The 12,179-nt window shown below is 39.9% G+C and overlaps 1 protein-coding gene across 1 annotated transcript in view; it reads left to right on the forward strand.

Annotated features, from left to right (window-relative positions):
* LOC103735036 overlaps nt 1-12,179 on the forward strand; it is a 185,182-nt gene that overhangs the window by 109,854 nt on the left and 63,149 nt on the right. Inside the window, 2 exon segments of the mRNA XM_008834136.1 lie at nt 2,440-2,507; nt 5,654-5,932. Coding sequence (XP_008832358.1) covers nt 2,440-2,507; nt 5,654-5,932 — 347 coding nt within the window.

A 12,179-nucleotide genomic window follows, 5' to 3' on the forward strand; every position in this document is an offset into this window, starting at 1 on the left:
ATGTCAATAGGCTTGGAATGAATTTTTCTGTATGAAACTGTGTGTTTTGACAATGAAGAGGAGATCTTTTTTAAACATTGGAACCTAATTTAATTTTATCTCTTAGAGAGTTTATAATGAGTATAAGATTTTATAAGTGTAATAATTCATCTGTAAACCTAGAAATGTACAGCCAATTTTGAAAGAGATGTACCCTAGCTCAGAAAAATGTTATTTAATAGGTTAATGCTGTTGTAATGAAATGCTTCTTCTAATTAGAAAAAATTATATTTTATTAAAAAAATGTAGGAAACAGCATATCTTAAAAAAAAACAAAAGAAAAGAATTAGTCATAACAAAATCAGAAAAAGCATATACCTTTAAAAATCTTACCACAAAGTTTAACATCTTTTCAGCAATCTTTTTTTTAATTAAAAAATTTTATTTATTTTATTGTCTTTTTTTGAAATAGCTGGCCTGGAACTCACTATGTAGACCAGGCTGGCCTTGAACTCACAGAGATCTGCCAGCCTCTGCCTTCCTAGGGCTGGAACTACAGGCATGTGCCACCACACCCGGCTTATTTTGGTTTTATGTGTATGCATGTATTGCCTGCATGTAAATGCACCCGTGTCGTGCAATGCCCACAGAGGACAGAAGAGGCCCTCGGATCCCCTGGAACTGGAGTTACAGACAGGACAATTGTTAGTTGCCATGTGGGTGCTGGGTTCAAACTTGGGTCTTCTGGGAGAAGTCAGTGTTCTTAACCACTGAGCCATCACTCCAGGCTTTTTCAGCAATCTTAATTTGAGATATTTGCTAAGGAGCAATTTGAGGCTAGACTCCCAAATGGAAAGAGGAAGAACTTGGAAGCAGTCTATTCTTTTTTTTTTTTTTTTTTTTTTAAAAAAAAAAAAGACACTGTATCTTTTTCTTTTGATAATCTTTGTTTGTTTTTTGTTTTTATCTTTTTGAAACAGGGTTTCCCTGTAGCCCCAGCTGGCCTAGAACTCACTATGTAGACCAGACTGGCCTTGAACTCACAGAGATCTGCCTGCCTCTGCCTCCCAAGTGCTGGGACTTACATGTGTGTGCCGGAAGCAGTCTATTCTAAACAAGAGCTGTCAGCCTTTCTTGAGCCACTTGCTGGAACCATGCACAGCCTATCAGCAGACGTTGGATTCAGCATTAACCAATCTGGGTTCTTCTAAGATCCTAGTCCTAAATTCCTAGCCCATTTATTATTAACTGCACCTACTGTATGCATTCTTAGCCATGTGTCAGTTAATTCAGTGCCCTTAATAAGTAGCATGAAAAGCCAGGTGTGGTGGCATAAGCCTTTAATCCCAGCACTTGGGAGGCAGAGGCAGGTGAATCTGTGAGTTTGAGGCCAGCTTGGTCTACATAGTGAGTTCCAGGCCTGCTGGGATTACAGGAAGACCCTGTCTCCAAAAAAAGTAGATGCCATTTAACACCTCCTCTCTTTCTCCACCTATACAGAACTTCACATATTGCAAGTCCCTCTAGGAATCTGATGTCTCCCTCCACCCACAGTGCTAGCTTTAGACACTGCCAACTGCACCCAGCTTTTATGTTGGTGATGGGGATTCAAATTCAGGTCCTCATGCTTGCTCAATAAACCCTCCCCAGTCTCAGATACATTTCCCTCATAGATAATCTGGCACAGTGTCACCTCTAGTCAAAGGGCAACAGAATTGAATGTTAAGTAAATACTTTACTTCACATGTTGCTGATAGGGTAGAAATGTTGATAAAATACTAAGATGACCCAAAAGAAGGACAGAACTGTTCAACTATGGATGTTCTACTGAGAAGAAAGGAAATTTGTCACAAAATGCACAAAAATGTCACCCATATAAGGAGCAGGCTGTTCACATATAATTGTGTAAAACATCATATTAATTTTGAAAGCAATGATTAATTACACAGTTAAGTTGTTTAAAATGTATTATAAGGGCTGGGGCTAGAGAGATGGCTCAGCGGTTAAGAGCACTGGCTGCTCTTCCAGAGGACCAGGATTTGAGTCCCAGCACCCACAAGGCAGCTAACAACCATCCATAACTCCAGTTCATCTGATGCCCTCTTCTGACCTCTGCAGACATGGGTGCACTCACATACATACAGACAATACACTCATACACATAAAATAAAAATAAATAAGGAAAAAATAAAATGTATTATAAGAGAAAAGAATGGTGTACAGTATGTATTTACATGTTTCAATCATATTTTCATGTTTTGTTTCTTCTCTCCAGCCCAATGGTTTTATATTTTATTTTGGAAATTGAAAACAATTATTCTTTTAGAATTTTATTACTTTCATTTATTTCTAAAAACATTGCTTTTCCCTAACTTTTAAATTAGTCGAGGTTTTGGGGGTTTTTTTTGTGCCCAGCTTTAAGTTAGTCGTTTTTAAAAAGGAAATTTATATGTGTTATAGAACTAGATTTGGAAGTGATGTCACAGATGGAACAAAGCTTTGACAGCAGTGAAAGTAACCAGCCACAGGTGTGCCAAGATTTTAGTATAAATTTTTTGTAGATACTGTTTTCTTCACTCTATTAATGTGCTATATTCCAAATGGCTTTCATAATAGCCATTGAAGAATCAATTTTCATATTACATAGATTATTTATTTATTTATTTATTTATTTTTTGAGACAGGGTCTCCCTGTAGCCCCAGCTGTCCTGGAACTCACTATGTAGACCAGGCTGGCCTTGAATTCACAGAGATCCGCCTGCCTCTGCCTCCCTAGTGCTGGGATTAAAGACGTGCGCAACCACACCCAGCAAGATAATTTATTTTTAAAACATTTGGGGCTGGAGAGATGGCTCAGTGGTTAAGAACACTGACTACTCTTGCAGAGGACCTGGATTTGATTCCCAGCTAACAACTGTGGCAGCTAACAACTGTCTGAAACCCCAACTCCAGGGGATCTGACACCCTCTTCTGACCTCCACAGGCATTGCACAACACAGGTACTCTTACACACATGCAAGTAATATACTCAAACACATAAAATAAAAATAATAAAATATTTAAAACATTTAACTAGTTATAAAACAAAATATTCTTAGAAGCTATGGTAACTTACAGTTTGTTGATTGAGTCCAAACATTTTTCTAAATATTTTTCACGCCCTTTTGTATGACTTCCTCACATGATACAGACACAATCAACTCTTGAGTTTTATTCCTCTGTCAGCAGTGTGACTGTGGTGGTCACTGTGCTGGATTCGTGAGGAAGGAGATCATTCTCAGTGGCTTAAATTTGCAGTGTCTTATTCGCCATTGCTTGTGGCCAATGTAAATAATGTCTCATGGTCTCTATGTGTTTTCAGCTTCTATACTAATGGAGATGGCTTATAAAAATCACCTCACACCTGCTGGATGAGCACCTTAGATGCAGTCAATGAATCATAACTTTCTACTTTAAGTTTCAATATAGTAAACAGATACATGCTATGAAACTTTTATTAATTAACTTTGTTCTTGGACAGTTTCAAAATGTGTACGCAATGTGTACTGACCACTCTCACCCTCACCTTCTCCCATCTTCTTACCACCTGTCCTTCTCCACTATCACAAACCTCTCAAGTTCTTATCTGTTTTGTGACCTGTGGGAGACAGGCTTGAGCCTAGGGTGAAAGTCTTATTGACAGCCATACAGCAGGCCTGAGTCAACGGCCCGACCACTGGAGCCACAAGGAACGCCTTGTGACATTTGCTCCCATTGGCAGATCATGAGACTGATGCCTAGAGCTCTCCACTCCCTAATCACCACCCTTGGAATCCAAAATTACAACACTTAGATATTGCAACAGTCAGGGTCATGTGGTTTCCAGGAATCCAGGCTCTGTAATCTGAAACCCAGTATGCTAATGAGGCATCCTACCCGCTATTCTGTGATGGGCTAATAAGGTAGCCTACTTGCTGTGCTGTGATTGGACCACTACCCCTATATAAGCTTGTGCCTTCCTGCAATAAAGCAGATCTGTGTCACTGGACCTGGTCTCCTGTGTCTGAATGTGGCCATGCTGGCACAGACTCCTCACCAGCCCTGGGGTCCATACCAGACAACTGATCAGAGGAACTAAGAGAGCAAGAGAGCGGCTGTAGCTGGAGGAGAGCAGCCACAGGCAGCAACCACAGTTACCCACTGAGTTTAGCCATCTGTGTGACTATAGGTTTGGAGGTATCTGTCAGAGCCTGGTGGGCTCAGCAGTGGACACATAGCTAGAGATAATGACTCCCCCTCTCCCAGAACCTATCAGTAGCCAATAGTTCAGGAGTAATAGGTAGGGCCCTGTGAGTCTCTCCCCATTCCATGACTGATTGTTGACAGGGCCAGTCTTGAGTGGGCCCCAGTGTAGGTAATCACAGTTGCGAGTTAATGGTTGCAATTGTTGCAGTGAGTCTAGGGATTGCACAGCTCTTCACTCTATCTTCCAGCTCTTATGTTCTTTCCACCCCCTCTTCTACAATGTTCCCTGAGTCATGCAGAGTGGTCTAAATGTCTTATTTAGGGCTGAGCATTGGCCAGTCATGAGTCTCTGTATTTACCTCCATTACTGAAAAGAGGCTTCTCTGAGTAAGTCTGAGAGTAGTTTTTGTCTGTGGGGGTAACCACACACACACACTAGAAGGCAGTTTGATGATATGTTACCTATGTGACTGTTAGAGTATATTAAACCTTAACACACATAGCCCACATAGATGTAAAACTTATGTTGCTATGTCATTTAAATTAAAACTTAGAAGTTATTTTTATATGATTAGTATTAAGTGTCTTAACTATTAATAATTTATAGTTTTCAGTTTGGCTCTTAGTAATTTAAATCTTCCCAGTTATTCATCTTCAGATAAAGGACTGAAGTTCACTGGCATGGCTCAGTGAGATCTAGTGAGGTCACATATTTTTATATAAGGACACATTTGTAACATTAAAAATCATGTAAGTCATCTTTGATAAATTAACATGTAATGAATTTATTAATTTAAAACATCATGAATTATTTTCTCCTAATAACAGTGATTAACTTAACCATTCTAGGTCATGTTTTAATCCTCTTCTTGGTTAACATAAATCTTTTTTTAAAATTACTGTCCAGTGATTTCTGATATCTAAGCATATATTAAGAAATTTAACTATGGAGCTGGAGAGATAGCTCAGTAGTAAAGAGCATTTGCTATTCATGCAGAGGTCAATTCCCAACACCCACATCAGGTAGCTCACAATCACCTCTAGCTCCAGGGGATCCAATGCCCTCTTCTGGCCTCTGCAAGCATCTGCATGCATGTGGCACACATACATACAACACAGGCATATACATATAAGTGTAAAATAAAAATACATATTCAAAAAATTTAAAGAACTTTAACTATAAAATATGGATTTATTTGTAATTATTTTTCTTATCCATGCCCTGTGACTCCTGAAGGATAAAGTCATCCTAATGACACACACGTAAACACAAGAAGCATCTGCAGGTCAAACCATGCAACTCCATCCTCCATCTGGGAAGGAAACCATGCAACTCCATCCTCCATCTGGGAAGAAAATCATGCAACTCCAGCCTCCATCTGGGAAGGAAATCATGGAACTCCAGCCTCCATCTGGGAAGGAAACAATGAAACTTTATCTTCTATCTAAGAAAACCATGCAACTCCGTCCTCCACCTTTGCATCTGGAAGAAATGTCTGAAGAAATGGAAATAAATAAGAGCTATGATGGAGGACATGCATCTGCACATCCAGAACTTCCTTCAGTGAAGCAGCATGAGGAAGAGCTTCCCAGTGAAGATGTGCTAGAGAGTGCACACAAGAAGGAACTCAGTAGCAAGTTAAGGCAGACAGCTGATGATGTGTTTGAAAATGTTTGTCCTGAGGAAGAACCACTACTGGATAACTCTATAGGAAGAACTCACTTCATGGTAATTACCTGTAACTTGGCAAATAGTATGTTTGATGTGAGGACAAAGTGTATCTGGTGCTTGTCTGTGGTATTGTGGACATCTCTCAAACTCAGAAAAAAGATAAACTGAAACTTTTTTTCTATCTCCATCCTCTCGGTCTGAGGGATCCTCTTGCCAGTCATCCTGTAAGTTTTTCTTAGTGATGATAAACAAATACTGAGCATACTTTGACACAAATGAGGGTGATACTTGTAATTCAGTAGATGAGAATGCAAAGTCTCCAGGAGTGCTAGAGTGGGAATGTAAGGAACTAATAGGCTTAATATCAGCACAATTAAAGTAGGAACCAAAATACTTACTGGAAATTATATAACAGACAGGACTTAAGTCTAGTCAACCAAAATGGCAGTGGCTTACATATGCCAAAAAAGTTAATCATATGACTGAAATTTTAGAAAAACAGTGGGGGCAGGAGAAATGACTCAGTGGTTAAAAGTGGTGGCTAGTCTTACAGAATACCTAGTTCTGTTCCCACTACCCTCACATGGCTGCTAACAACCATCTGTAAATCTAGTTCCAGGGAATCTGATGCCCTCTTATGGCCTCCATGGGCACTGCAGGCACTTGGTGCTCTTACATACATGTGGGCAAGACATGCATACATATCAAATAAAAATGAAAACAAAACAAAACTGAACTAAAAAGCACAATGAGCCACCCATGGTGGTGCACACCTTTAATCCCAGCACTCAGAGGCAGAGGCAGGCAGATCTCTGTGAGTTTGAGGCAAGCCTGGTCTACATAGGGAATTCCAGGCCAGCTGGGGCTACAAGGAGACCCTGTCTCAAAACAAACAACAAAAAGTAAACCATTTTAGTGGCTAAAGACATTTAAATAAAATACAAATAATTCAGGACTTACCTGACAGCTGCCCTGCTGGTAAGTATAAAACCTGGAGCCTGAGTTAGAAAAGGTCAGTCTCCTAGCAATTGGGAATCAGAGGCAGGCAAATCTCTGTGAGATGGAGTCCAGCCTGGTCTACATAGTGAGTTCCAGGCAAGCTGGGGCTGCAGGGAGACCCTGTCTCAAAAAGACAAAAAAAAAAAAAGAGGAAAAAAATAGAAAATGTCAGTAGTTCTTCACCACCTCAAAAGTCTAAGAATGACAGCAAGACTAGCTGAAGTTTAATTTGAGATAGGCATTTTAAAGGTAGAATTCTTGAGAGGAGGGGTTCAGACCTCCACCTGGGGTAGTAGCTCAGAGCTCAGCAGACCGCCAGAGAGTGCTGGGTTCTGGCCTCCAACTACCAGAGGGCCTGAGAACCCAGGGGACTGCCTGACAGCCCCCAGATCCTGCCTCCCCAAGGTGGAGAGCTTCCCCTAATTGCACCATACCATCCCTCTACCTGGGATTTTGTGAGGCCCCTCCCAAGGCCCCAGGGCAGATCTGGCTTTGGTATTCTAAGGCTGAGATCCTAGCAGACAGCCTGAGAGGGTGGATTCAAACCTCCATCAGTGTAGTGGCTGGGATCTCAGCAGACGCAAGAGAGTGCTGAGTTCTGGCCCCCCTCTGACCTCCCTTTGGCATAGGATTGACAAGGCAGGGCACTGCCTGAGAGAGTCTGGATCCTGCCTCCACATGGTGAAGGAAGACTGAGTGTACCTGTCTGGAACATGAACTGGGCTTCTGTAGGTACTCCTGAATAGCTGATCTGAAGCCATCAGTTCCCTCCCAATTAAACCTGAGAAAACCTGAACCCTGTACCAACCAGCTTTACATAAGCAATAAAGAAAGGATCTAGGCACCTGGATAATACTAACAGAAGCATACTTCAACTTAATTCTCATATCAAAATCATAAACAACAAAAGAAATTCACATGCCAAAACCACAAATAAAATAGAAAGCCAAAACACTATGTCCCAGCAAAGCCCGCCAATCCTGTAGAAGAGTTCTACAAGGAGAATCCCCTAGAGATAACCCAGGACACTGAATCTACAACTACAATCATAAACATGATCAAGGAATTCAACGAATTGAAAGAACACACAAACAAACAAATCCAAGAGCTAAAAGAAGATAGAGATAAAGTTCTGAATGAATTCACAAAAGAGACAGAAACACTGAAGAAAACTCAGGCAGAAATGAAGAAGGAAGTGAAAAATTCAATAAGCAAACTTGAAACAGGGGAAAGCCTCACCTCTAGAATGAATGAAATGGAAAAAAGAATGAAATGGAAAACACAGGAGGATAAAGTTGAAGAATTGGACCACTCAAGCAAAAAGTATGGAAAATTTAAAAAAACACAGGAATGGAATATGCAAGAGATGTGGGACACCATGAAAAGACCAAATCTACAAATCATAGGAATAGAGGAAGGAGAAGAATTTCAGGTAAATGGTGTTGACCAGAGCTTAAACAGGATTTTAGAAGAGAATTTCCTGCAATTAAGGACAGACATCCCCATACAAATACAGGAAGCACATAGAACACCAAATAGACAAGATCAGAAAAGAAACTCCCCACAACATATCATAGCAAAAACACTAAATGTACAGAACAAAGAGAATACTGAAAGCTGCAAAAGAAAAACAAGTCACAAACAAAGGAAAGCCTATCAGAATTACATCTGACTTATCAATGCAAACTATGAGAGCCAGAAGAGCCTGGACCAAGGTATTTCCAGTTCTACATGACAATAGATGCCAGCCCAGAATACTATACCCAGCAAAAATGTCTATTATAGTTGAGGGGGAAAGAAAAATCTTCCATGACACAAATAGCCTGAAAGAATACTTGTCCACAAAACCAGTCTCCTTCAAAGAATACTTGAAGCAATACAGAGAGCCGAGAGAAACAACTATACCCTAGGGGCAATGAAAGAAAATAAAGATATCATCTAGGAAACACAAAATTACACAGAACACAAACAGCAACTAATACACACCAAACACACCTTTCAATAATAACCTTAAATATCAATGGACTGAACTCCCCCATCCAAAGACACAGGCTAAGTGAATGTATTAAGAAACAAAATTCATCTCTTTGCTGTCTGCAAGAAACCCATCTCACCTTCAAGGACAGCACTACCTTAAGGTAAAAGGATGGAAAACACTATTCCAAGCAAATGGCACTAAGAAATAAGCAGGGGTTACAATTCTAATATCTGACAAAATAGTCTTCAAAGTAAACTACTCAGAAGAGATAAGGAGGGTCACTTCATTCTGATCAAAGGAAGAGTTGACTAAGAAGATATTACAATCCTTAACATATATGCACCAAATTCTGGTGCACCCAAAGTCATAAAAAAAAACACTACAGGACTTTAAGACACAGATTAACCCCAACTCAGTAACAGTAGGGGACTTCAATACCCCACTGTCTCCATTAGACAGGTCAACTGAACAAAGAATAAACAGAGAGATGTCTGAATTAAATGATACCATACATCAAATGGACCTAACAGACATCTTTCAATTATTCCACCCTGTGGGAGGCAGGCTTGAATCTAGGGTGAAAATCTTATTGACGGCCATACAGCAGGCCTGAGGCAAGGGCCTGACCGCTGGAGCCAAAAGGAATGCCTTGTGACATTTGCTCTCATTGGCAAATCATGAGACTGATGCCTAGAGCTCACCACTCCCTAATCACCACCCTTGGAATCCAAATTGCAACACTTAGATATTGCAACAGTCAGGGTCATGTGGTTTCCAGGAATCCAGGCTCTGTAATCTGAAACCCAGTATGCTAATGAGGCATCCTACATGCTCTTCTGTGATAGGATGCTAAACCTGTTATGCTAATGAGGTAGCCTACTTGCTGTGCTGCGATTGGACCACTACCCCTATATAAGCTTGTGCCTTTCTGCAATAAGGCAGATCTGTGTCACTGAACCTGGTCTCCTGCATCTGAATGCGGCGACGCTGGTGCAGACTCCTCACCAGCCCTGGGGTCCAGACCGGACAACTGATCGGAGGAACTAAGAGAGCAGGAGAGTGGCCATAGTTGGAGGAGAGCAGCCCCAGCTGGCGACCACATCACCCAAACACCAAAGAATACACTTTCTACTCAGCACCTCATGGAACTTTTTCAAAAATTGACCACATACTGGGCCACAAAACAAACCTCAATAAATACAAAAATATTGAAATAATTCCATGCATTCTTTTGGACCACAAAGCAATAAAGCTCAAAATAAACACTGGACAAAGCCCTAGTCACTACATGAGCTTGTGGTGATTGAACAACACACTCCTAAAGAATGAGTGGGTCAAAGGAGAAATTAAGAAATAAAAGAATTCCTGGAATTCAATGAAAAGGACAATACAACACAACACAACCTCTGGGACACATTAAAAGCAGTCCTAAGGGGAAGTTTATAGATCTAAGTGCCCAGGCCCAGATGGATTTACAGTAGAATTCTACCAGACATTTAAAGAAGACCTCCAACCAATACTATTTAAATTATTCAAAATGATAGAAACAGAGGGAGAACTCCCAAATTCGTTCTATGAAACTAGGATCACTCTAATACCCAAAACAGGTGAAGACACAACCAAAAAAGGAAACTATAGACCCATATCCTTAATGAACATAGATGCAAAAATTCTCAACAAAATACTTGTAAACCGCATACAGACCCATATCAAAAGATCATTCTCCATGATTAAGTAGGCTTTATCCCAGAGATTCAGGGATGGTTCAATATATGCAAGACAATAAACATCATTAATCATATAAATGGACTTAAAGACAAAAACCACATTGTCATTTCAATAGATGCAGAAAAGGCTTTTGACAAATTCAGCTTGTGTTCATGTTCAAAGCCCTAGAGGGAATTGGACTGGAGGGAACATACCTCAACATAATTAAAGCTATATACAACAAACCCACAGCCAATATCAACCTAAATGGAGAAAAACTGGAACCATTCCCATTAAAATCAGGAACCAGACAAGGATGTCCACTATCTCTCCTCCTTTTCAACATAGTGCTTGAAACTCTTGCTAGAGCAATAAGACAGGAAAAGGAAATTAAAGGAGTAGTAATTGGAAAAGAAGAGGTCAAACTATCACTTTTTGCAGATTTGCAGACGATATGATACTATACCTAAGAGATCCTAAAAGTTCCACCAGTAAACTCCTAGAACTGATCAACACTTTCAGTATACTGGCAGGTTATAAAATCAGACTACAGACATCAGTAGCCTTTCTAAATACCAATAACAAGCAATTGGGTAAAGAATACAGGCAAATGTTCCCATTCACAATTGCTGAAAAAATTAAAATATCTTGGAATAAATCTGACAAAAGACACCAAAGAACTCTACAACAAAAACTTTAAATTGTTAAAGAAAGAGACTGAGGAAGACACCAGGAGATGGAAGGACCTCCCATGTTCATGGATTGGAAGAATTAATATTGTTTAAATGATCATCCTACCAAAAGCAATACATAGATTCAATGCAATCCCAATCAAAATCCCCATGCCATACTTCACAGAATTAGAAAAATCCATCCTTAAATTCATATGGAGGCACAAAAGACCCTGGATAGCCAAAGTAACCCTGAGCACAAAAAGCAACGTTGGGGGGATTTACTATACCAGATCTCAAAATATACTACAGATCCGTAGTCATAAAAACAGCATGGTACTGGCACAAAAACAGACACATAGACACAATGGAACACTACTGAAGAACCAAATCTGAGTACACACAATTTCAGCCACAAAGGTGCCAAGAACACACAATGGAGGAAGGACAGCATCTTCAACAAATGGTGCTGGCAAAACTGGATCTCCACCTGTAGAAGAATGAAACTAGATCCTTAACTTTCACCTTGCACAAAAGCCAACTCCAAATGGATCAAAGACCTCAATGTGAAACTGGAAAAAACCCTGAAACAGAAGAAAATATTGACAGCAACTTACAGGATATAGGTGTAGGAAAAGATTTTCTAAATCAGACAGAAGTTGCTTGGGAATTAAGGTCAGCAATCGATAAGTGGGACCTTATTAAACTAAAAAGCTTCTGTACAGCAAAAGAAACAAATCAAAAGAAACAATCAAAAAAAAAAAAAAAGAAGAGAAAACCCCCAGAATGTGAAAAATCTTCACCAGTGACACATCTGACAGAGGTTTAACATCCAGAATATATAAAGAACTCACAAAACAAAGAATTGAGACACCAAATGAACCAATTAAAAGATGGACTAAAGATCTAAACAGAGTTCTCAAATGAAGAAATAAAGATGGCTAAGAAA

The sequence above is a fragment of the Nannospalax galili genome, unplaced genomic scaffold, assembly GCF_000622305.1.
Source record: "Nannospalax galili isolate Female #2095 unplaced genomic scaffold, S.galili_v1.0 scaffold996, whole genome shotgun sequence".
Taxonomy (NCBI): Eukaryota; Metazoa; Chordata; class Mammalia; order Rodentia; family Spalacidae; genus Nannospalax; species Nannospalax galili.